This window comes from Hipposideros armiger, unplaced genomic scaffold (assembly GCF_001890085.2).
Source record: "Hipposideros armiger isolate ML-2016 unplaced genomic scaffold, ASM189008v1 scaffold_205, whole genome shotgun sequence".
NCBI classification, from domain to species: Eukaryota; Metazoa; Chordata; class Mammalia; order Chiroptera; family Hipposideridae; genus Hipposideros; species Hipposideros armiger.
The window spans coordinates 9,098-34,437 of NW_017731555.1; the positions used below are offsets into that span (position 1 = coordinate 9,098).

General features: G+C 33.1%; 1 protein-coding gene across 1 annotated transcript; it reads left to right on the forward strand.

Moving 5' to 3' along the window:
* The first annotated feature begins 3,588 nt into the window (after window positions 1-3,588).
* Window positions 3,589-24,138, forward strand: LOC109388747 (protein lunapark-like). Its single transcript, XM_019653731.1, has 5 exons — window positions 3,589-3,862; window positions 13,187-13,292; window positions 14,515-14,585; window positions 15,291-15,461; window positions 22,951-24,138. Exons 1-5 carry the CDS (start codon window positions 3,604-3,606, stop codon window positions 23,187-23,189), a joined length of 846 nt encoding a protein of 281 aa, XP_019509276.1. The 5' UTR covers window positions 3,589-3,603; the 3' UTR covers window positions 23,190-24,138.
* Window positions 24,139-25,340: the final 1,202 nt, after the last annotated feature.

A 25,340-nucleotide genomic window follows, 5' to 3' on the forward strand; every position in this document is an offset into this window, starting at 1 on the left:
TCCTACTACAGCTTACTGCCAAAACAAAGACAAAACCTTCCACCAGTATGTAAAGAAACAGTATTTAAAATCTGATAAATTAAGAGATAATTATTTGTATTATAGCCTATTCACCTCAATAATTATTTAATAGCAAGCTAAAGTTATAGATTTAAGTTTTTATATAAATTGTGAAGTTACACATTTAAACAAGTTTACAAATAACTTTAGGAAAACATTTAACTTGTAAATTCATATCTTTTATTTTAATTGATTTAGAAATTCTAGGTTGCTTGGTTTTTAGGTTTTTTTTAAAAAAGATTTTATTGGGGAATTGGAGAAGGGGAACAGCCAAGTTCTTATCCTTCAATCTTAGTTGAGGAGGGCTCAGCTAGCTCAGATCCAAGTCCAGTTGCCATCTGGCCACCCGTTGGCAGCTCGTGGCCGCTCAGCTCAAGGTGCCGTGTTCAATCTTAGTTGGGGGGGAGGGGGGGCGGGGCGTGCAGCCCACCATCTCATGGGGGAGTTGAACTGGCAGCCTTGTTGTTAGGAACATGTGCTCACACCAGCTGAGCCATCTTGCCACCTGTTGGCAGCTCAGCTCAGGCGCAGCTCACTGGCCCAATGTGGGAATCGAACCAGCGACCCTGTTGCTCAGAGCTCTCACTCTTAGCCAACTGAGACACTCGGCCGGCCTGTTTGGTTTTTGGTTTATTATAATCTCTGGAACCTTTAGGTGTATACTACTAATGCTGGTTATTGCCTATTAAGTACTTTTCCTGTGTTCTGGCTAAGCTCTTTGCAGTGATAGTCTCATTTAATATTATCATAAGAGGTAAATATTCACATTATAAGGAACCTGAGCTTAGAGATGTTATTAACTTGGAAAAGGCTATATGCACATCTAATAAACAGGGTGGAGCTAAAATTTAAATCAAGACACTTCAACCATCCTGTTTTATCATTATTTTAAACTTTTTTTCCTTTTGTTTATCATGGTATTATAGTTTTAATCTTTGGTTTTATTTACTTCATTTTGAGTTTGAAAATATAGACATGTTCTCATATTCAGTGAGAGTGATTCTTATCAAATCATTGACTGATCATTGATAAGTATGGTAAAACATCCTCAGATCAAGAATTGATCTTATGGAACATTCCTTATAATACTTTACCAGATAGATGTGGAATGCTTGGTAAACCTTTTTGGGGAATACCTTTTTATATTTAAGTGTAGGAAATGTTGAATTGAACCAATATCACTACTTTGTTGAGTACTAGAAACTTTTTGGAGTAATTATAGTACAAGGCATTTGTGAATGGGAAGTAACTTAAAGCTGAGAAATCTTAGATATTTTAAATTGAGACTACCAGAATACTTACATTTCATAACACTAGCAAATATAGATTTGGATTGTATCATTAGCTATTTTTAACTATTGATATTGTAACTCTTTGTTACTTACTTTTCCTTTGAAAACGATGAAACTGTTTTTTTCCCTTTCCTGACTCTTCTATTTCCCCCCTCTGTCTGCCTAAATTTAAATTTAGACATCATTAAGCCACGTTTCTTTTATGGAATGCCAGACATGGTCTTCCTTGCTTATTAGTTAGTTATAGACCCCACCTTTCAGTAGCACATGAAGAATGTTGAAAGTGTGCTTTAGCTAATTTTCACAGAGTAAATGCACATTCAGAAGCAGCAGTCTCAAGGCTTTGTTCAAGAAATAAAAGGATAATAGCTACTTTTTATAGTCTAATAAAGGTTAAACTTTTATTTATCTATAATAAACAACTATGTTACTCATTTATGTAAAAATAACTTTTATTTATCTGGAAGAAAATGTCATTTTTTGAGTTATGTTTTACCTGAAAATAGGCAAAAAGTGATTTACAGTACCTGATGCCTTGTTTTTTTAAATTAATTTAAATGACCCAAACTTAACATGATTTCATTGATCTCAGTACCTTTTGAAGCATTTAATGGTTTTCTTAATGTGTAACGAACTACCTTTTAAGGTGTTCCTTGTGATCATTAAGTGACCAGTTAATTTGTAGGAGATGTTAGGATGCAATTAGTCCAGATAAAATCAGAAATTTTCTATATAAACTGCATGGAAAATAGCCAAATAAAGACAGTTCCACTTATATAATGATGACATGCTTGTAACTTATTATTGCAGTGGTTAGATTAGAGGCTATGTGAAGAATCAGTGGAAAGTTAGTCCCAATAATTATAACTAACTGGTCATTTGAAAATACTCAGTGGTGTGAAAACACTGTCATCTGAGATATTAGGTATTCAATAAATGTGAGCTATCAATTCATGGATATTATCTTATTTAACCCTCATGGCAATTCTATGAGTTAAGAATATTATTATCCTAATTTTACAGAGAAAGAAACAGGCTTAGTGAAGTTAACCCATTTGAGGACTTGTAGCAACAATCAGGATTCTAACCACCCCTTTCTGACTGCATGGCCCAGGTTCCTAACTAGTAGACTTGATTGTGGTAAACTGAAATCTGATGCTAAAGCTGCGCTTTTGGTTGCAATGAACTTGTCAAAAAAATCTTTAACTGTCAAATAGAGTCCAAATCTGAAGTATTTTGCTTTTGGAAGTATGCATTTTTACCAATCATGCCTATTAAAATTTAACTTATTTAGTTTCAGCCTACTATTTCAAGATTTGTGATAATTTAATGTGATGTGTAGAATTAAAAAGCTGTAAGAGCTTCTTGAGGTCTTACCATCAACATTCAAGTAAGGTATTAGTGGGAATCAGGAATGTTAGAATTGCATTTTATGTTACTGAGTTAGGAGATCATGAAACTTTCTGTAAAGGGCCAGATAGTAAATATAATAAATGGCTTTGAGAGCCATATGGTCTCTGTTGCAACTACTCAACTCTTTTAAAGCAGCCATAGACAATGTATAAACAAAAGAGCGTTATTGTGTTTCAATAAAACTACAAAAAGAGACGGTAGCCTGGATTTGGCACGTTTGCCAACCTCTGTTACAGAAAGTCATTCCTGCCACTCAAGATTTACTTATGGTGATACATTATTTATGCCTAGTGCAAGTTTTCCTTTATTGAATGTATTGCCAAAAAACTTTTACTAAAAAAATAACAATAGTATAAAGGAGAATGGGCATGGTACCAAATACTAAAGAATACTTTTTTAGGATTTCTGTAACTACGTAGATTAATTACCTCATAAATTATTTGATAATCTCAGAATATACTTATTCACTCATTTCTTAGAGTTATTAATTTTATCTTCAAAAACATCTGTAATTTTCACTAATTCTGATAAGCATTCTTTATCATAAATTAGGAAGGATTACTGTAAAAGACATGATACACAATTGGGTGATGATTTGATTTCATTTGAATTTATTCTGAAGAGCGATATCAGTACAATAGATAGACTGAGATCAAGGCTTGTTGTGTAAATACCTATGTGCAGTTGACTTGTGGGATCAGAACTGGAGAACTGTATTATAGTCAGTTTTCAATGTTACATTTTATAGATTTCTTATTCCAAGCAATTTTGGCCCTATAGATGCCTTCTGGTGGCACGAAACTATTAAATGTAAGTAATACTTACGGTATTGGCTCATATGGTATATTGGATATTTAATATAATATTTTTATTCTTATTGTCAGAGATTCGTCAGCGAACTGCAGCTCAAAGAAACCTTTCTCCAGCACCAGCAAGCCCTAGCAAGGGTTCTCTCCCACAAGTTCCAGCATCTCCTGGAACACCAAAGGACACTTCAGCCCCTGGTGGACCCCCAGAAAGAAATGTTACTCCAGCCCTATCATCAAATGTGTTACCAAGACGTCTCGGATCCCCTGCTACTTCAGTGCCTGGAATGGGTAAACAGCGCACTTAATGTTATTTACAGTTTATATTGTTTTCTCTGGTTACCAATAAAACGGGCCATTTTCAGACCGTATGGAAATGGCATTTCATTTGGAAATTGCAAAGCAGTTATCTGATTAAGCAGGAGTTCCATATTCAATTAGCCATAACTCTTTACAGCTGGCACCTTGTGATACTGAAACCTATTTCTTGAGCTCATTTAACTGTTATGGCTTCTTTGTTTAAATGGCAATAAAACTTTGTAGTATTCTGTAGTCAACAGTATAGCATATCTTTTTATATTCAGCTTGAGAGTGTCTCCAGATTTATATAAAATGGGATAGAAGAGAACACTTTTGGAATATATTCATGCTTTTTGCTAAACCCTTCATATATATTTTTAAACATGACAATTACTTAAGATATTTCAGGAAGACTATTCCTTCATTGTGGTGTACAATACTACAATGGTTAATATGGGCTGGTAAATTGTTCTTTATTTAACCCAAAGAAAATTAGTATTTACTGGCATTACTTTAAAGCATAAAGTCCTATTAAATTAACATACTGCCTTTACTCTATTTTATGTCTTTGGATTTTCTTTTTTTAGTGTGGTAGATCACTAGGAGAAGATTGCGTTTTTAGAGCATAATAGATTATATTACCCTGTAACTTTCTTTTGGGGTGTGATTGGGACTTAGAAGTCCACTGCTTTAGCAGATTACATTATTTTATGTAGATTCTCATGTCATTCTTGAATATGGTAGTAAATTATTTTCTTTTAGAGTGTTTAATTCTAATTTAGATTACTTCGGTATTTTATGACTAATTATTAACATAATTTATAATGTTTTTGAGGCTAGTCAGTAGTTAATATCAGGTATTCAGGATACTTACGCGTAGGTAATAAAATCAATAAATAATCTAAATGTTACTATTACAGTAGATTTTTTCCTGCTCTTCCTTCAAAAACAACAGCATAAGATTTTAGGAAACAAGAAAACAATTTATAAACAAATTAAGAAATCTGGGTATAAATGAAATGTATACAAATCATAATTTTAAAAATAGTTTTTAAAAAAACTTTAAAATTTTACATATAATGATGTCTCTTAAGGTTTTGTGACATTGAGAAAAATTAATTGAAAATTATTCATCTTTCAGTTGTTAACTGACTGATTTGCGATACCCATGATTTATAAAATTATTTGTTGTTTAATGAAATAAATTGTTTTTGTGAGAATGTGTATATTATATACGTTTGTGTATCTAGCTTTAAAGAAACAGAAGTTTAGCAAGTGATATAAAATAATAAAAACTGTATTACTACATATGTAAGAATAGGGTTATAGAAGGAATAATGGCCTAAATTTTGTGATCATGTAAATATAACATATTTTACTAAAGTTTTTAATTAGTTTCTCTCTGTAAAAGACTGTGAATTAAGTTTTACATTGCCAAAAATATGAATGAGTTAAGTGATTTCTTATAGAGAAGATTAATAATTCATTTTTTCATTATGCCATATTTGTGGAAGAGAATTAATTTAATGTGTATTACCACAGGGCTCCCATATGTTTGAAAATTAATAACCAGCAGGTACTTGATAATTTGCCAAGCTGTGTAAAAATGACCAGTATTCCTACAATGATTGCTCTTGATGTTTGTATTAATTACTGTTATCCTTAACAGTATGAATACAAAGATGCATTATTTAAAAGTTATTGAGTATGTAAGGGGTTTAAGATAGTTTTGTGAAATCTGTTGTTTTATGTATCCAGATTCCTTTATGGACATTTTCATTTTAAAAGTGTAGAAGTAAAATATTCCAGCATAAGTTAACTTCACTTAAATGCTTTCAAAATATAATTTGGCATGCTTTTTCAAGTTGAAAATTTGATGAGGGTTGACAATGTCTGCATTAAAGTTTATCTTTTGATGGTAATGATTGAATGTTGTTAGTACAAGTAAACAAATAACTTACAAAATCTGAAAAATGTAGCTGGTTTGTAATGCTCAGAGCTTATTCTAGAACTTAAATTTTATTTACTAATAGCTACAATTTTGACATCATTTGACCTTTTTTTTAAGATGGTAACAGCCTTTAGGTTTGTGATTATTTACAAAGCAGATCTTCTCTTATTCTTTAAATTATTTATATAATATTTCTACCCTAAAGCCATTCTTGAATGCTTTAAACTTTTTGTTACAGTCTTACTGAAAACTTTGTATCTTTGTATTTTGCAAGACTTGTTCCAACAAGGCCTCATTTTGTTTCAAAGTCTTCTATGAGGCCTCCATGTAAACCTCCATTGTAGCCCATCTTATTCTAACGTACATCCTGCCTTGTTTTACAAAGGCAAGCTTCACATCTCACTTTATTCTCCCACTTTCTTCTCAGTGCCTTCTTCTGTGTTGGGTCTCATTTCAGAGTTAGCTCCTACAAACAGTTCTCTTTAACGTTTCAGAGATTGTGGAGTTACAGATTGTAAAGTTTGAATGTGTAGCTCTTTATTCTTGTTGTTACTGTTTTAATATGATGTAAATCATTAAGGTTATATAATGTAAATCATCTGGGTTATTCTTCTACCCCACACTCTTTATTCCTCTCTTCTTTTTTTTTCCCCATTTATATTTAATATCCAGAATATGCAAATCTATTTTGTTTTTTATTGTTAGTTTCAGGTGTACAGAACAATACAATAATTGTCCTTTATTCCTCTCTTCTGATATTGCCTAATTTATTACAGGAATTCAGTATATCTCTCCATTTATTTAGATCTTAAGTTTGTCTCAGCAGTGTTTCATAGTTTTCACATGTTTTTGTCAAATGTACATCTAATTTTATATTTCTGACAAAATTGTAAATGGTATTTTAAAAACTATTTCCAATTGTTCATTGTTAATATCAATAGAAGTGCAGTTGATTTTTTATATTGATCTTATAGCCTATAATCTTGCTAAATTCACTTATTAGTCCTAATAGATTTTTTTATAGATTTCATAGTATTTTCTACATAGTCTATTATATTGTCTGTGAATAAAGACAGTTCTACTTCTTCCTTTTTAATCTTGATTCCTTTTATTTCTTTTTCTTGCCTTATTACACTAGCTAGAACCTTTAGTACAATGTTGAAGAGAAGTCGTGAGAGCAGATGTCCTTGCCGTATTGCTGATCTGAGAAAAGCAATTACTTTTTCACCATTCATCATGATGTTAGCTGTAGGTTTGTTTGTTTGTTTTAAGTATAGATAGTTTTTTCAGATTGGAGAAGTAGTACCCTTTTATTCCTAGTGAGCTGATGGATTTTGTCAAATGCTTTTTCTGCATCTATTGAGATGCTCATGGGGTTTTAGTTTATTTTTTTGTTTTAACATCTGTTCGTATAGTGAAATACGTTTATTTTTATTTTTATATTTTTTAAAGATTTTATTGGGGAATTGGGGGAGGGGAACAGACAGGTAGACAAATTGCTGTGTTTTTGTCCTTCAGTCTAGTTGTGGAGGACTCTTCAGTCTAGTTGTGGAGGACATTACTTCACTGCCCATGTAGGTATGATCATTGTGTTCTTCCCAGGTGAGGCATTCGGTCACTGGTTATTGGTCAGCCGCTCTTGGCAGCTCTCGGCAGCTCTCGGCAGCTCTAGCCAGCTCTAGCCCGCTGCCAGCCACTCATGCTGGCTGCCAGCCACTCACATAGCTCATGGCAGCCCACTGCAGCCCCGCTGCAGCCTACAGCTGTTGCCAGTGACTCACAGTAGCCCAGCTCCAGGTCGAGCTGTTGTTCATAATCTTAGCTGTAGAGGGCGCAGTGTCACTGGCCCTCAATGTGGGATCCGAACTGCGGTCCTGTTGCTCAGAGCTGGTGCTTCCAAGCGAGCTGTTAAACAACTGAGCCACCCGGACGGCCCCATTGATTGATTTTTAAATGTTAAACCACCTTGCTTTCCTGGGGTAAATCTTACTTTGTCATGATGTTTTATTTTTTATAAATATTGTTGGGTTCAATTTGCTAAACTTTGTAAAAATATATACATCAATTTTCCTGTTCCTGAGGGATAGTCGTCTGTAGTATATATATCTACATTTTTTTTGGTAATGTCTTTGTTTGGTTTTGGTATCAGTGTAATGCTGGCCTTATACAATGATATGAGTAGTCCCTTATCTTCAATTTTATAGACAATGTTTGTGTAGAATTGATATTTCTTTCTTGAATATTAGGTAGAAATTATAGTTGAAACATTTTGACCTGGTGTTTTATTTGTAGAAGAGATTTTTTTTAAAACTAAAAATTGTAAAAGAGAAATGATAGACTAATATCCCTCATGAACACAGATGGAAAAATTCTTAAAATTTTAGCATATTAAATGGTTATGTATTTCTTGTTAAGTGAGCTGTGGTCGTTTTGTAGTCTTTCAAGGAATTTGCCTATTTCACCTAACTTATAGAATTATTTGGCATAAAGTTCTAATATACCCTTGCTATCTTTTTAATATCTTTGCAATCTGGATTTATGCCATTTCTTTCATTCTTGATATTAGTATTTTGTACCTTCCCTCTTTCTTTTTCTGATAAGTCTGGCTAGAGGTTTACCAATTTTATTGATCTTCACAAAGAACCAGCTTTTTAAATATTATTTTTGTGTTTTTCATTTTATTAGTTCTCTCATTTTTTATTTTTATTATTATTATTTATTTTTAATATTTCTTTTATTTTTTATACCTTGGGTTTAATTTACTCTTTGCTTTTAGTTTCTTAAGGTGGAAGCCAAATTCATGGATTTTAGACATACCTTCTTTTCTAGGTGTTGAGAATTTTCATCTACCTTCTTTTCTAGGTGTTGAGAATTTTCATCTAAGTGCTGCTTTAGCTGCATATCATAAATTTGATGTTTTTAAAAATTTTACTCATTTAAAAATACTGTCTAATTTCTTTTTTAATTTTTCTTTGAACTCTAGATTTTTTAGATACATATGATTTAGTCTCCAAATATTTGGAGAATTTTCTGATGTCTTTCTGTTGCTGATTTTTAATTTAATTCTAATGTGGCCAGAAAACGTACTTTGTATTATTTGAATCTTGTAAAATGTATTGAGACTTGTTTTATTTCTCAGAATATCATCTGTTTTGATAAATGTTTTTTGTTCGCTTGAAAAAGAATATATATAATTGTGTGCCACATAATGATGTATCTGTCAACAATGGGTTGCATATATGATGGTGGTCCTATAAGATTATAATAGAGATGAATTTGCTGTAAGAAATGGAGGTTCAGGAGGAATTTATTTTTCTTTAACGGGAGCAGTATCTGTGGGGCTTGGCAGTAGATTCAGTAGGTCCTTGCACTCACAGGACCTAAGTTTTAAGAGCACAGATTCCATCCCAATCAGTCAGCCACTGACCTGTCTCAGCACAGAGGAGCCTGTCCTCCAGCAGTACACATTCGGAGGGCACTACAAGCCCTCCCAGATCTAGCTTAATGGTCTTCTGAGTACATTGCTGTAAATTCTTTATTGGGGACCTAAGACCCTGTACAAGGACACAGGTCCACAGGCACTCTCTTAACAAGAATTAAGTGCCGCTGCCATTTTAGTAAAAGCTTTCTGTGATAGTGTGGAGCTAGCCTGTCCCTGAACTTTGGAAATATTTTTAGGTTTGTAATGATGTAAAGCATAGATAAGTTTTCTTTCTTCCATTAATTCAATGCCAGAGAGAGCCCTTTGTGCCAAATAGGGTCAATGGAACCAAAAAAATTTTTCCAAAGTAAACATATTGAGTCTTCAAGTCTATACCCTCTCCATGTTAAATATTCTCTTTTTTTGTTTTAATGAATACCACAAAGTTCTTTAATCTGACCACTGCTCCAACATGCAATAGCCAGAACTACATTGCCATGACAATCCATAAATTTTTTTATCTCATCATCTTGATTTCTTATTCCTACTGATTCCCAGACTGTCTTTCACTCTCTCCTGAGAGTCCCTACAATATGGTGATCTCTGCCTTACCTAGCCAATTTGTCCTTGATATTTCCAATCAGTCTAGTCCACATTTCTATTCATGGAGTGACATTGATGGCTTTGGTGGTCTATTTCTGACCCCGTTGGAAGGAAGCAGGTGGAGGGCTTGTGGGACAGTTTATAAAGTCTACAAAAGTGTACAGTAATGTCCTAGGCCTTCACATTCACTTACCACTCACTCACTCACTCACTAACTCAGAGTAACTTCCAGTCCAGCAAGCTCCATTCATGGTAAGTACCCTATACAGGTGTACCATTTTTTATCTTTTATATGATATTTTTACTATAGTTTCCTATATAGTTTAGATATGTTTAGGGACACAAATACTACCATTGTGTTATAATTACCTCAAGTATTCAGTATAGTAATGTGCTGTACAGGTTTGTAGCCTAGGAATAATAGGTTGTGCTGTACAGCCTAGGTGTGTAGTAGGCTATGCCATCTAGGTTTGTGTAAGTACACTCTATGATATTCGTACAATGATGAAATTTCCTGATGACACGTTTTCCAGCATGTATCCCCATCGTTAAGCAATTCATGACGGTATGCTGTTCCTGTTGGGTAGAGTGGTTACAAATGTCAATTAAGTCAACTTGGTAGTAGTAGTGTTCTGTATCAACCCTATATCATTACTGATTTGCTGTCTGTTTATTCTGTCTACTATTGAGAGAAGGCTGTTGAAATCCCCGACTTTAATTGAGTTATTTGTGTTTCTTCTTGTGGTTCTACTAGTTTTTGCTTCATGTGTTTTAAAGCTCTTGTTATGATGTACATACAGTTTAGGATTGTTATGCCCTTTTGATGAATTAACTCCTTTGTCATTACGAAATTACTTTTTATCTCTGAGGATATTCTTTGCTCTAAAATCTACTCTGCTTGATGTTAATCAGCTACTACAGATTTGTTTTGATTAGTACTAATTAGCATATTTATATATATTTTCTATCATTTACTTTTAATCTATTTGGTCTTTATATTTAAAATTTTTTTTGTAAGCAGTGTTATGTTGGATCTTGCTTTTTTATTCATTCTGACAATCTTTTCCTCATAATGAGGATGTTTAGGCCACATACATTTAATGTATTGATTGATCTGTTTAGATTTGAGTTAGAATCTTCTATTGTACTGTTTTATTTTTCTGTTTGTCCCATCTGTTCTGTTACTTTTCTTCTCATGTTCTGCCTTTTATATTGAGTATCTTTTATGATTCCATTTTTATCTTTTTTGTTGACTTAGTAGCTGTATTACTTTTTTGTGTGATTTTAGTGAGTGCTTTGGGATTTACAGTATAGATCTTTAATTTATCACAGTTTATCTGCAAGTGATACCAGTTCACACATAGTTTAAGAATCTAACAACAGTACACTTCCGTTTCTCTCCTCCTGGCTTTTGTGCCATTGTTGTCATACATTTTGCTTCTATGTTGTTATAAACCCCACAACAAATTATTATTTTTCCTTCAAGCCACCAATTATCTTTAAAAAGATTTAAATAATAAAAATTTTGTATATTTACCCACATAGTAACCTTTCTGGTACTCCTCTTTCCTTTGTGTAGATCCAGCTTCTCATCTGGTATCATTTTCCTTCTGCTTGAAGAACTTTTAACATTTATTACAGTGCAGTTCTACTAGTGATGAATTCTTTCAGTTTTGTAGGTCTGAAAAAATTTTCATTTTTGCCTTTATTTTTAAAAGATGTTTTCATTAATATGGAATTCTAATTTGATAGTTTTTCTTTCAGAACTTCACATGTATTGTTTCATTGTGTTCTGGCTTGCTTATTTTCTGATGAGAGATCTGTAGTCATTCTTATCTCCTCTGTACGTAATGTATCTTTTTCTGACTGCTTTAAGATTTTCTCTTTATTACTAGTTTTAAGCAATTTGAATATGCTTGTCTTGTTGCAAATTATGTTTCTTGTGCTTAAGTTTTGTTGATGTTTTTAGATCTGTGGGTTTATAACTTTTATCAAATTTGGAAAAATTTTTGTGCATTATTTCTTCAAATATTTTCTTTTCCTTCTCCCTCCTCTTCTTCTGGACTCCAACTATATGTATGTTAGACTGCTTGAGGTTGCTCCACAGCCCACTGATGTTTTTTTAATTTAAAAATATATTTAGTCACTTCTCTGTGTTTCATTTTTGTGGTTTCTATTGCTATATCTTCGTTCACTAATATTTTTTCTGTAATGTTTAAAGTGCTTGCTATTCATCCCATCTGCAGATTTTTCATCCTAGATGTTGTAGTTTTCATCTATTCAGTTAGGGTCTTTAAAATTTTTTCTATGTATTTACTTAACATTGAATCTTTCCTCTAGGCTCTCAATCATGTGGAATATAGTCATAAATGTTTTAATATATTTGTCTACTAATTCTATCTCTGTTATTTGCTGGGTCACTTATGATTGATTTTTCTCATTATGGGTCATATTTTCCTACTTATTTGGATGTCTTAATAATTTTTGATCTGATGCCAGAAGTGAATCATGCCTTATTGGATGCTGGATATTTTTATATTCCTGTACAAAATTCCTATGAATACTTACCCAGTGACCTGTGAATTATGAAGTTTTCCACTCTGGTTGGTGGAAACATGCAACATTTTGGCCTCATGTGAGCACTGTTACCTTTAATATTTGGGGCAGTTCTTTCTCTGTCTTCAGGTAGTCTCCTTACATGCATGCACCAACCAGTACTCTGCTGGATAGTCTTGGGGATCCTCTGCAGATCTTTGGTGCTCTTGCCCTGTGCATTCTCTCATACTCTTTCCTGTGAACTCAAGCTGCTTTGGCTTCCCTGGTCCAGCTGTATTTCGTCATCTCAGGAATACTGATTCACTTCACCTGGTTTTAGCCTCCCTAAGCTGCTGCCTGGAAACTCTCTCCAGACAACAAACTGGGGCAATTGTAGGGCTTATCTTATTTGATTTTTGTCTGTCAGAGATCTTTATCTTACATTGTCTGATACCCAATGTCTTTTGCACAGTATTTTAGTTGTTTAAGGTGGAAGGTAAATATGACTGACCCCTGTGACTCTATGGTCCAAAGTGGAAGTCCCTAGTTTATTATTACATAAGCTTTTAAGATTCTGGGCATTTTTCAAATTAGTTTGTGTACAACCCAACATAGTTTCATTTCTTAATAGATTATGTTGGTATAATCTATTAAATGAAATAGCATATATTTAAACATATTTTTATAGTGCAGTATTTTTAATGAAAATTTAAATGCTCTACAGAGATTTGTAAGAATAGTATTTTTGTTTTGTTTATTATTTTATATTTATCATTTTTGTCATATGTGTTTATTTATTTACTAGGTCTTCATCCTCCCGGTCCACCTTTAGCAAGACCCATTCTCCCCCGAGAACGAGGTGCTCTAGATAGAATTGTTGAATATTTAGTTGGTGATGGTCCACAAAACAGGTAACGTTTACTAGATTGGTAGAAAATGAAAATAGAGAAAAAGTTTGTTGGTCATAGTGTGTATGTGTTGTGTGCACATGTGCTAGATGTTCTTTAGTTTTGTGGCTCCTGTTTCCTTATTTTAGACATAATGGAATATTTTATAGCCCTACAAAAGAGTATACCTTCCATTGTTTTTCAGTAGGCGTTTGGATCAAGTATTTAGAAAAAATATAACAAACAATATTGTAACCCTACTATATTGTAACCCTACTATATTTTAACCCTACTCTTAGGTTATTTTTAGAGAAATGGATTCATTTCATTGCAACTCGTAAACTTAAGGAGCACATAAATAGTGAAAACTTGGCAGGTTTCAAGAAATGGAGTTGTATAGATGTACTGGACCTTGGTGATGATGATAATTTTAATGGCAGTGAAGACAATTTACATTTAGCACTTATAGTTCTCAAAATGCTTTTCTAATTATTGTCTTATTTGATCCTTACAATAATTCTGGGGAGATAGAAATGATGTGAGCAGAGCAATTATCATAGTATAGACTTATAAAAAATTCTTAGGATAGTAGAGTAAATATTTGACAAAGTTATTGGTTAATATTATCACTTTAATAAAGAGGCTAGAATTTTAGTTAATATAATAAATTTCATGTTATTCAAAACAATGTTGTTTGATAGAGCCAAGTATTTGTTAAGTACATACACAGAGCAGAATATATAAATAGAAAACGAGGAGGATGTGTAAGTGTAACTGGGAGAGATACAGGAATTGTGATGTACAGAAATTAACGTTTGGACTGAATTCAAGAAAATTAAATTTATTTCTTTACTGCAAGATTTCTCATTGTGAATCTCTAAGAGTCCATTTTTTTTCTGATCTTATCTGACCACAGATTTAGGGTCTGTCATTCCCAGGAATGTACTTTAGGAAACACTGAAATTTAAGTGTTCAGTAACAAATATGTTTCTGCTAACCTAGTAAGAATTCATTTGACTGTTTCTTAGTTTACTTTTAATTTGATGTATAAATTACATTTTAAAATGATTGAAATTTTGGCTGTTGTTATGTTTAAAGAATAGTGTTTTTTGTTTACTAAGTAACATCTATTCTGTTATGACATATTTAGCTTTGTTAAAATATAAATTAGCTGTGTTAGCTAACGTAGCCTCTCCCATGGGCTTTGTTTGCATTTGTAACTAACCTGTTTTTCCTTTTGGGGTAGGTATGCCCTTATATGTCAGCAGTGTTTTTCTCATAATGGCATGGCTTTGAAAGAAGAATTTGAATACATTGGTAAGAATTATTGGATAGTTACTCTCAAATATTTCTGTGCCAATTCCCATGTAATGTCATTTTATTTTAGGTTCTGTCTGTATATATTGTTCAGGCATATTCTTCTTGTTTTAGAACACAGACCAAAACAAGAAAGACAACTCAGATTTTCCCCATAGTGTCCAACCTCTAGGCCAGCTGTTCTTAGACTTCACTGTGCATCAGAATCACCTGAAGAGCTTTTAAAAGTTATGATGTCCAGGGGTGGGGGTCTAGGCAGCAGCACTTTTTAAAGCTCTTCAGATGATTCTCATGTGTAGCCACTATTAAAAAATATTATGCTAAATTAATTATGCTTCTCAAGTATGACATAACTACATTTTCTTGGGCAAATGAGCAAGGTTCTGGATTTAAAAATCCTGGTAACTAGAAATGTAATTCTTTAATACATATAGATCATTAATATTGTTTTGATATTAGTTAATATGCTATGTAACTTATTTTTTCTTCTTTAAAATTAATATTCTAATAATTATTAGAAAGTCTGCCTTAAAATTAGCTTTGGTTAGAACACTGCCATAATATTACTGAAACCATATGTAATTTCATAAGGGATAAATAACTTTTGAAGGGTCCTTTGATTATTTGCAGAAGTAATCTTGAGAGTTATCTGATTAATCCTTGAGTTTTCTTTGATTTTGTTTATTTTTAAAAATTTCTCTGCAGCTTTTCGATGTGCCTACTGTTTTTTCTTGAATCCTGCAAGAAAAACCAGACCACAGGCTCCAAGACTTCCAGAGTTTAGTTTTGAGAAGAGGCAGACTGTGGAAGGCTCAAGTTCAGTTGGTCCCTTGCCTTCAGGAAGTGTGATTTTAACAGAGAACCAGATCAGTGAAGGTACGAATATGTTCATTAAAAAATTTTCTCTCTTAATCTTTGCGATTTAACAATAAAAGTATAATGCTCTTAGATAAGAATGGATTAATTTATCAGATTTTGCAGCATGTATATATCAGCTATTGCTCTGATACTGTAGCCTTCTGTTTAATTTGTATGTGTTTTAGTTTTAAAATGCAGATTATATCAAGTGTATTGTGTTAAGCAGCATCCAACAACAGCTAGGTAAACATTGTTTATGGAATGACCGCTTCTAATAACTGTTGGGAAATTTGACTAGTAATGTTTGCATGGAATCATTTTTTTCATTTATGTAAATGAAGCAGATTATGAGAATTATTAAACAACTACTTACAAGGGTAAAATCCCTATACGATTTCTAATTAACATTGATAAAATAGGTTTGTGCTTACCACTTGAATTGGTAGAAGTTACCCAAAAGCAGGAAATTTTGGAACTGGAAAGCCGTTCTTGCATTTAAAAAAAAATTTTTTTTTTTTAAGCTTTTTATTGGGGAATTAGGGGATGGGAACAGCACTGGGGAATTGGGGGAAGGGGAACAGACAAGTTGATGTCCTTTTGTTCTTCAGTCTATCTGTGGAGGACGTTGCTTCACTGGCCCAAGTTGGCACCATCATTGCGCTCTTCCCGGGCAAGGCAGATCAGTCGCCGGCTTCTGGACGGCCGCTCACGGCGGCTGCTGGCTGCTCATGCTGGCTGCTGGCTATACATGGTAGCCCATGGAAACCCACTGCCACAGGGACTGCAGCCTACGCCGACGACTCACGGCAGCCCAGCTCCAGGGTGTTGAGTTGTTGTTCAGCATCTTAGCTGTAGAGGGCAGTGTCACTGGCCCTCATATGTGGGATCCGAACCGGGGCCCTCTGGCATCCCAAGCCCGCTCTTAACCAACGTGCCACTCGGCCGGCCCTGTTCTTGCATTTTTTGGATGACTGTGTTGATAGGACTTGTGTTCTTTTGAAACAAACAATTTATGTTGGTCCATGAGACTAACATTGCTGATGCATGCCTTTGAGGACACAACCTTATTTTAGAGGAACAGAATTTATCAGAATTCATTGGGTCTTAGACCTCACCTTGTAATTCTGTTTTAGGAATTCTTGAAGTTTGTTAAAAAAATGTAAGAGATGAGTTAGAAGATCTGACTAATCTTGCTATTAAAATTAGGTGAGGAGCTATCTGTTAAGCAACTCTGGATTGTGAAGATTGCGAAAATTATGACATAGTCCATGATATGTTGGTGCTATGCCTGGTATAGAAAAAAAAATCCATATTGGAAATTTAATTCACACAATTTATTTAGCAGTCAGTATTCACCCTTTTATTTCTAGGGATTATCATTTATATATATTTTATTTATTATTTATAAAACCATTGCATAGGGAAAAATTGTTTTAACCGAGAATAACATGAAGCAGTGAATTTTCAGATATCAGAAGTTTAGTATGAAAATTGAGTATCTCTCTCTTTTTTTTAACTTTGAAGAGTGAACCTAAAATACGTGTGTTGACTTGGGCTTGGCTTTTGGCTTACTAACAAATACCAAAATGAATTTGAATACAGATAGCCATGGCAAAAGGCCATGTGTATGTACTTCCAACACTGAATCAATGCATTCCTCTTCTTCAAGTCTGCAACATCGACTCCAAACGATATCAAATTTTTTCTTTTGCATAAGTTCATGCTCTGAGCTGCATGCTGTCACATGCAAATCATCTGCCTTGCCATTGCAGCCTCTTGGAACTGAAAATGAAAGAATTTCATACTGAAGATGCCTAGAGGAAAAATTGAAGTCCTTTCCATGAGTAACCTTGCTTATGAAAACTAAAGTGAATATTTGAAGGCCAATAGTTGGGACAGAAAAAAATAAGAAAAAGCAGCCAACAAAATAAAACTTTTGATAATGAGTCCAATGCTTTATATCTTCTGCTAAGGTCAAGCTAGGTAGTTAGCAAACAACACCCAGCTATACCTTTCCTTCTCATCTAATCTAGGAGGAGCAATACCCCAGATGTCTCATTTTCTGTCTGAAATCTCCGGAATGAAGTCTAACTGGCTCAAATTCAACCCTAATAAGGTAATGTTAATAGGTGAGGACAAAACTTGAGGCGAGGTCTGATAACTTCGTAGTGCTAGAAACTGAAGCAGCAATTCCACTTGGTTAAGATAGTCTCTAGTAACTTTTTCATACTTATCTTTGGATTCATCACAATGGCTATGAGACCTTTTACTTCTTTGGCTTTCCAGAAGACTGAAACTTTTCTCCAAGACTCCTTTCTCAACACTGTGATATATAGTTATGAACTCCAAGTTGGATTCCTTTAATACGACTGGAAATATTTCTGCTGAACAAATGAAGCTGCATTTGTTTTGAACGCCAGTGGCATACCTTTATGATTAAATTGAACTAAGTAAGACCATATCATCTCGATCATCTATCTATGTACTGACGGCCACTGCAATTGAGGGCTTAGAGTTCTGATTTCTATATTGTTGTAAGAAAGTTGAGCTCTGAAAATAAACTTCCCTGCTGTAATTTCTAAATTTTTAAAACTATTGAAATAGCCCCTCGATAGCAACAAAAACTACAATGACTAGGTTACTGAATTTACAGATGGAATGAAAAGGTAACTTTCTTTCATTTGAATTTTTCTTTCAACGATTATTCTAAAACCATTTATACAAATAATCTAGCATTAATAGAAGAAACCTTTTTTCCCCAGTCTATGATGTGAGACTTTGAAATTAAGTTTTATCTTGATTCTCCTACTGGAAGATTTTGCATTTAGGATGAGGCACACGGCTTTTGAAGTTTTTGGATAACTCTTTAGAACAACATATGAAATCTTGGAAAGTTTTCATCAAAGAAGCAGACCTAGAAGAAATTTCTCCCATTAATTGCTCCTTTGAATTCCTAGGATTTTTTCTAGAATGTTGTATCCAGATGCTTTGGTAACAGAGTAGTGGAGAAACACAAGAAATTAGGGCTATGGACTGTCTTTTTATCTAAGAGCATACTAGATATGGTATGCTAAAGTAATGAACTGCTTTTAGGTTCCTCAGTTTCTTTTATGGTAAATGAGAAGTACAGTAATACTTGAATGTCTGCTAAGCTGCATTAAAGTGGTTTGTTTTGCTTTTTAAAAAAAATATGCATTCCGAAATGCCTGATAAATAACATTTTCTTTTGTTAGATATAGTAAAAGAGCATGAAATTTCTACATTGTTAGTATTGCTAGTCATTTTAGGCTAGCATGTTTGAAAAATGTTAATATTGTTTTCATTGCTTAATTGTATTTATCTATTAGATCTTATATAATTATATTAGTAAAAAATAGCTTTTGTTCAACTGGAAATAACTTGCTAATAATAAAACTCATGGCATGTAATTAATACTATTAAAAATAGCAAGTAAAATTTGTATAAGGTGAAAATTATCTTGGTAATCTGATTTTTGTTCTTTCTTTTAAGCAATATATTGTTACCATTAGGTTATGTTGAACTAGAGAAAATTCTATTTTTAGTATTGTTTGTTGTGCTGCTCTAGGATATTGAGCTATTTGATAATGTAAATTTTGTTGAATTCTGTGTATTTACCAGATACAAAAATTTATACCTTTATTTATATTTAATTATGTACAGTTTACTCAAGATGTAAACTTAACTGTAGTATGTTTTTGCATGTTTACTTTAGACAGAGATGTTTTGGCCTTCTGATTCCCTTTTCTACAACACCTTCACCTAATAGTTTTACATCATTGCTTAATAATGACATTCTTACTCATCTAATAGATTTGCTCACCAATGGAAAATAAACAGTATTGTGTATATTGAATATGAGCTATTTTCTCATAGGTGGTTATTGTTTAATTGAATTTTATCCGTTGAGTCATTTCATTGGGTTGAGTTTTGGGATGAAATTCATGTCTTTGTTCCTTAAAATAAGTGGGCCATTTTCCTTAAGGCAGAAAATCTTGTAAAAACTGTTTTGTTTAAAACCTGTGAATTCAAAGACAAATTGTCCATATTAATTTAACAGATTTCTTTTGACTAAATTTTATAGTTTACATATATAGTGGGTATTGATGTATTTGCAATGCAAAAAAAATTTTTTTGTTATTGTAAAAAGGAATAAAAGACTCTAATGAATTCACCCAAATACAAGGTATTTTCAAAGGCATAAGCTGAATAGAATTATGTATTTTTCTGTGAAAATTATATATTTCCTGTGGAAATATATGAAATTGTTTTGCTAGCCAATTCTTTAATTTTCTTAGAAAATCATTCTTTCAAGAGCTAGACTAAAAACCTAAGGTAAGTTGATGTTCTTACACGTTTTTGCATGTGTGTGGTTTATAGGTAAGACCAGTGGTATTTATTATACAATTATACTCAGTTTTATGAGTTTGCGTTGTCTAGTTGAGTTGAAGCCTTTCCAAACAACTGGAAGCCAATTGTTACAATTTGGTAGAAAAAGCTCCTCTCTCAAGAATATTGGGGTGGGAGTAGGGCAGGGGGCAGGACTGGGGAAAGGAACAAATTCCATGGGTCATTTTTATTTTTAGCACATTCTTATATATTGTTTTCTTGGCATTACAGATGCCAAAATTGATTTAAAAATTTTTCTTACAGATGGAATTAGGTCATTCAAGGTGACTTTGTTTCAGTTTTAATCTAAACTGGTGTGAACACAAAAGCTGGTTTCTCTTTTAATATTTTATGCCCAAATGTTGATATCTTCTGTAATGTATTTTATACCAACAATTTATTTTAAACTACAACTTCACAGAAAAACTTTACTGTTTTTGTTAGAATAGGCAAATGATGCTATCCCATAGAAATAAAGTACTTTTGGAATACACTCAACAGTCTTACATAAAGCTCTGTGATTTGTTTATTAAACTGATATGTAATTCTCTGTTAGTCTTGCACACCACTTAAATCTTGTTTGGATGAGGGTTCACAAAATAGCATTGGCATCCAAACATTGAATATCTGTGTCATTTAGACTAGCTGATGTCTGCATTATAGGCTTCATGACACATACCAGTTTTTTTGTAGTGTTAACTGCTATTAAAATTACTTTTCTGCAAAATAACCTGGGGGAAGAAAAGTAGTCATTAATAGCTTTTTTGATTGTTTTCAAGCACTACACATCATTTCACTAATTTTTAGTCTTCCATATATCCTTTGAAATACAATATAGTATTAATGATCAAGTTTCGTGTATGATGTTGTTTTGTAATTATGACAGCACATGGTATTTCTTAGAATTCACCTTTATAGATATTTAAAATTTTAAGCATTGTAGCTCTCCTCTTTGTATTAACTGCTTTTTTTCAAGACCCCAGAATTTTACAGTTAAATTGGATTTGACTAGTGATGTATTTCTGAAAATAGTTACATCACAAAGCTTTAATATGATAACCCATGAACTTTGATACGTCTCCTGTTCAGTACTGAGGCAGCCTGTCAGACAGAGTATGACAAACTATGTGGGGTTATGTTCACTTAAACACGTTTATTGTGAGTTGAGTCCTGGATTCTGAGCTTTTTGTTTTCTTTTCATTTTGTGTTGCTTTATTGGTTTGTTTCAGAAGGCTTATTATAGTATAACACATTTTAAAGTTCTTGGCAAGTAAGTATTGCTCTGTGGCCAGAGATTTGTGGAAAATCATAACTTAAAATTCTACCCTGGATAAATTTTGTGAATTCTGTAGAATTACAAATGCTTGGTGACTCCTGATGTTTTTTACTGAAGAACTTGCTTGCCCACGTAGTAGATATGATCTATACATGTCTATAGAGTTTCATTTGCACTTTTTGCTTTTCCTTTGTGCACTGGAACAGTCAAATAACAAAATTCAAATAACCTACTGCTTTTTACCTTGGGTTTTTGTAATATTCACAGGGGTGCAGCAGTGCCATTCCTTTTAAGATAAAAAGAGCATTTTTGTAATATTTGGCACAAATGTGATTTGGGAACCATTCCTCTCTACTTTTTGTTATGTCGTGAAATTTTCATGCAATGAAACCTTATTAACTTGGATGTCCCTAACTGTGAAATTTTGGCCTTTTGTTCTATATATACAATAAAAAAGAGGGAAAGAGGTTGCAGTTAATTCTGTAAACTGGAGTCCAAGGTATCTGTTTGAAGAGATTATTAAAAATGTTTTTAAAGTCTTGGCATAGAGTGTGTGAGAAATAGAAAATTTGTATTTATTAAAACTGATATGGTAAAATCATGAATTTGTAAGACCTCTGCATTAACATGTGTGCATATATAGCACATAGTTTCTTTGCAAAACTATTAAATTTATTTCACAAAACTCAGGCCTGTACTATACAGTGAACTAAACTAGAACTTTTTGGTATTGTAGAACTGGCCTGTCCTCCAGATTTTTGGAATCAATAACATTTGTAGTATGTCATAGGGATCTCCTCTGAGGGTAGGAAAATCTGCTTATTTATTTAGCTTATTAGTGGTTTAACCATATCTTTCCTTGTAAGAATAGTAGTTGCTATTTATTATAAAAACAAAGAAGCACCTCAAAGCTAGTTTTTTATTTTGACTTGGAAATTGGGTGGCCCAAAGCTTTCTGCTCCTATCATTCTCTCCCCCTGACAAACATCCTTTAAATTTCAAAGAACTATAGGGACTTTATTTAATAAAATTGTTATTAAATTATTATCAAGATATTTGAACTTATTGAAACTCAAAAGAGAGTTTAGAGGGAGTAAATTTTCAGGTAGGGTCCAAGACATTTACTTAGTTTATGTTACAGAGACAGGGACAAAAGGCCCTTCCTTGCAGTCTAGGTGTAGTGTATTCCAACCCCGAGGTGTAAACCCTGAGGCTTTGTATTGAAGAAGGATCAAGGGAGACTTGTCATGCCTTTGGAAAAGGTGGATCCAGACCTCTCCATACCTGGCTAGTAGAGATGTACATTAGTGTGGGAAATAGCATGTCTGCACACATGTGCGTGAGTGCACACACGCATAGGTACACATTTCCACATTGCTCACAGGGTTGGCTGGGCACAAGGGAGACTTCTCCTTCAGGAAACATAACGTGGGAGTTAATACATTTGCTTTGTTTGCCAGGCTATTGTCTTATAGCACATAATTCTATTGGGGCTTTGATATATTTGGACCTTCAACATTCAAATGCATCTTTAGGAAAATTCTAAATATTATGATGAAAGTTTGTAAATTTTATGAAAATATGAGGCTTTAGATAAAAGTATATTTATGAGTTTGTTTCCCTCCAATTTTCTTCCTCATCATTCATACCAATTTATATAGGTATGCTGTAAGGAGTTCAATACATATTTTAAAAGATTTTAAAGATAATGTCAGATCATTCTACTGTTTTCTAGCTCATGTATGTGTGTGTGTATCTATTACTTATCTTATTTAGCAATTGTAACAGTTGGATATCACTAAAGTCTTGACTCTATCTTTTCAGAATCTTTAGAAGAACAAGATGTTCTTGATAGCAGTACAGAGCAGACAGAGGACAAAATATCAGATACAGAGCAGACAAACCAAGTGATTGAAAAAGCATCTGGCACGGAGGAACCACAGGAGAAACAACAAGAGACCGAGAGTGAGGAAACCTCAATGAATGAAGCCAAACCAGAAGTTCCCAGGGCTGATTCTACTCCTAATCCTGAACTCGGTGGAGAATCTTTGATGACAATGTAGTAAATGTTTCCATGTGCCTTCAACTGAATGGTTGTAGTCTTGTTGATGTCAGTTACTGCTTTTTTGGTGGTGCTTTCTGTTTTTTTTTTCTCTAAGGGTACGCTTGATATCATTTGAATTCAGATTGCCTAGCTATTTCAGTATGTCAAAGTTATATACCTACTGGATATTAAAACTAAAAGCAAGTGATATCAGTAAAGTAAGATCCCTTTGAATATATTGGGTTGTTGGAAAAGTCATGATGCATTTTTGCAACGAAAAACATAGAAAAAATACATCACGACTTTTCTGACAACCCAATACAAAGACCCACACTTTTTAGACAGGTTTTAGAAATTTATTTTCCATTCTAAAAGTAAACAAACATGATAGAATTCCTGTTGTCTATATATGTGACCTTTAAATATCCATTTTGACATAGGAAGCACTTTGGTTAGGAATAAATTCTAATAGTGTTTATTTTAAGGAATGAAACTCAATTAAGATTTTAATATTTCATCATTAAAAATGGATAGAATTTTTACTCTTGAGATATTTGCCATGGGGCAAAATGTCTATTTAGGCATTTACATTAAGTGGTATGAAAGTTTTAACTGTAACTATATAGGCATTGGTACGAATTCTCAGTAAGAATGCAATTGAACAGTCAAGTGCAGTGTTTCTTTTTGATGTCTCTTATTTTGCAGCTGGGCCAAAGGCACATGATGTATATAATTAGCTTATGTTTACATATTAACATATAGGAAATATTTCTGCACTTGACTGTACTTGAATTCTGAGCATTATTTATATTTGTAAAATAATGATGATATTATAAGTGAATTTTGTGCTCTTCTGTGTATTTTGTTAAGGAAAATAAAGATGATCTGACAGCAGTTTCTTTTTGTTTAATATCTAGACTTCTTCAGACAAAGTCTTGGTAGATGACTTGGCTACCTAAAAAATCTTAGTAGAAAGAACTCACAATACAATAAATCTGTAGGTACTGCTGAGAGCAAATTATGCTGTTTTTATTGAGACTTGTTACCTTTTGAATTCAGAGGAGTAGTGACATTTAGAGGTTCCAATAAGAGATTTGGTTTTTCTGATTCAGGAAAACCATAGGCCATTTGTAATTTAACTTTGAAGACATATAAGTTTTGTGAGAATAGGCAGTTGGTTACTGGTGGTTCATTGGATTTAATATGTGTATTAAGGATTAACTGGGAAAAAAATTTAACCTAGAATGGTAATTCTTGGACCTTAAATACAGTCTGGTTATCTTTTCTCTCTTCCTTTTATCTCTCTTCTCCATTATTAAAAAAATATTTGAAATCAAGTTATGCCAAAAGGATGAATAAATAGGAATGGTGTATATGGCAAATATTTCTAAGTTGTATAACGTTTATTAAAATTTTAATAAAATATTTGTTATTTAAAATTTATCTTTATGATTTAATACCTTATATCTGATAGGTATTTTTTAAGGAACCCAATTTATTAATAGTCTTAAGCATCATGGTATAGTGACTAGAGTTTTTGAGATTGCAGAACTGGGTTTAAATTCTGGCTCTGCAGTCTTGGGCAAGTGATCGCTCTAAGACTTTTTCATCTGTAAAATGGGAAGAACAATACCTACCCTTTGGGGTATGGGGATAATTCAAAATAATTTCTGTAATGTTCCTAGCTCACTGCCTGATAATTAATAGATTTTAAGTAAATGGTAGCATTACGTTTGTTGATATCCTTATGAAATCTGAAAGGGCCATAAATTCTTCCTCTCGCGGATAAGGAAATGAAAAAATAATATGAACATATAATTCAGCTGCTCGGAATCAAGCCCATTTTTTTTACATCAACTTTTATCTATTGTATACATGTATATAAATATATAGATCAAGGAAATAGGAACCTGAAACTGGAATGTAAGCGCTGTAGAACATCATCGTTATTTCTTGATGAACTCCGTCAGGTTTTAGTAGCACCTTGCTGAATCTTCTTGTTATAAAACATTCAAATTCTGATGTACATTGCTTGAAAAGACCTCAGAGAAATACAATTTAATTATGGAATCAAGCAGAGATTATGAGGACTTTCTCTGAAAGAAATATGGAAGAAGGCTAAAAAGAGGATTAGTAAAATCAATGTAACAGGTAACATGCTGTCATCGTA

What these genes read in the sequence shown, in the direction of transcription:
- LOC109388747 (XM_019653731.1), top strand. Translation starts at nt 3,604, where the DNA reads ATGGTATATTGGATATTTAATATAATATTTTTATTCTTATTGTCAGAG. An exon ending in TACTTCAGTGCCTGGAATGG is followed by an intron (nt 3,863 to 13,186) that starts GTAAACAGCGCA and finishes TTTATTTACTAG; the next exon opens with GTCTTCATCCTCCCGGTCCA. An exon ending in AGAGAACCAGATCAGTGAAG is followed by an intron (nt 15,462 to 22,950) that starts GTACGAATATGT and finishes CTATCTTTTCAG; the next exon opens with AATCTTTAGAAGAACAAGAT.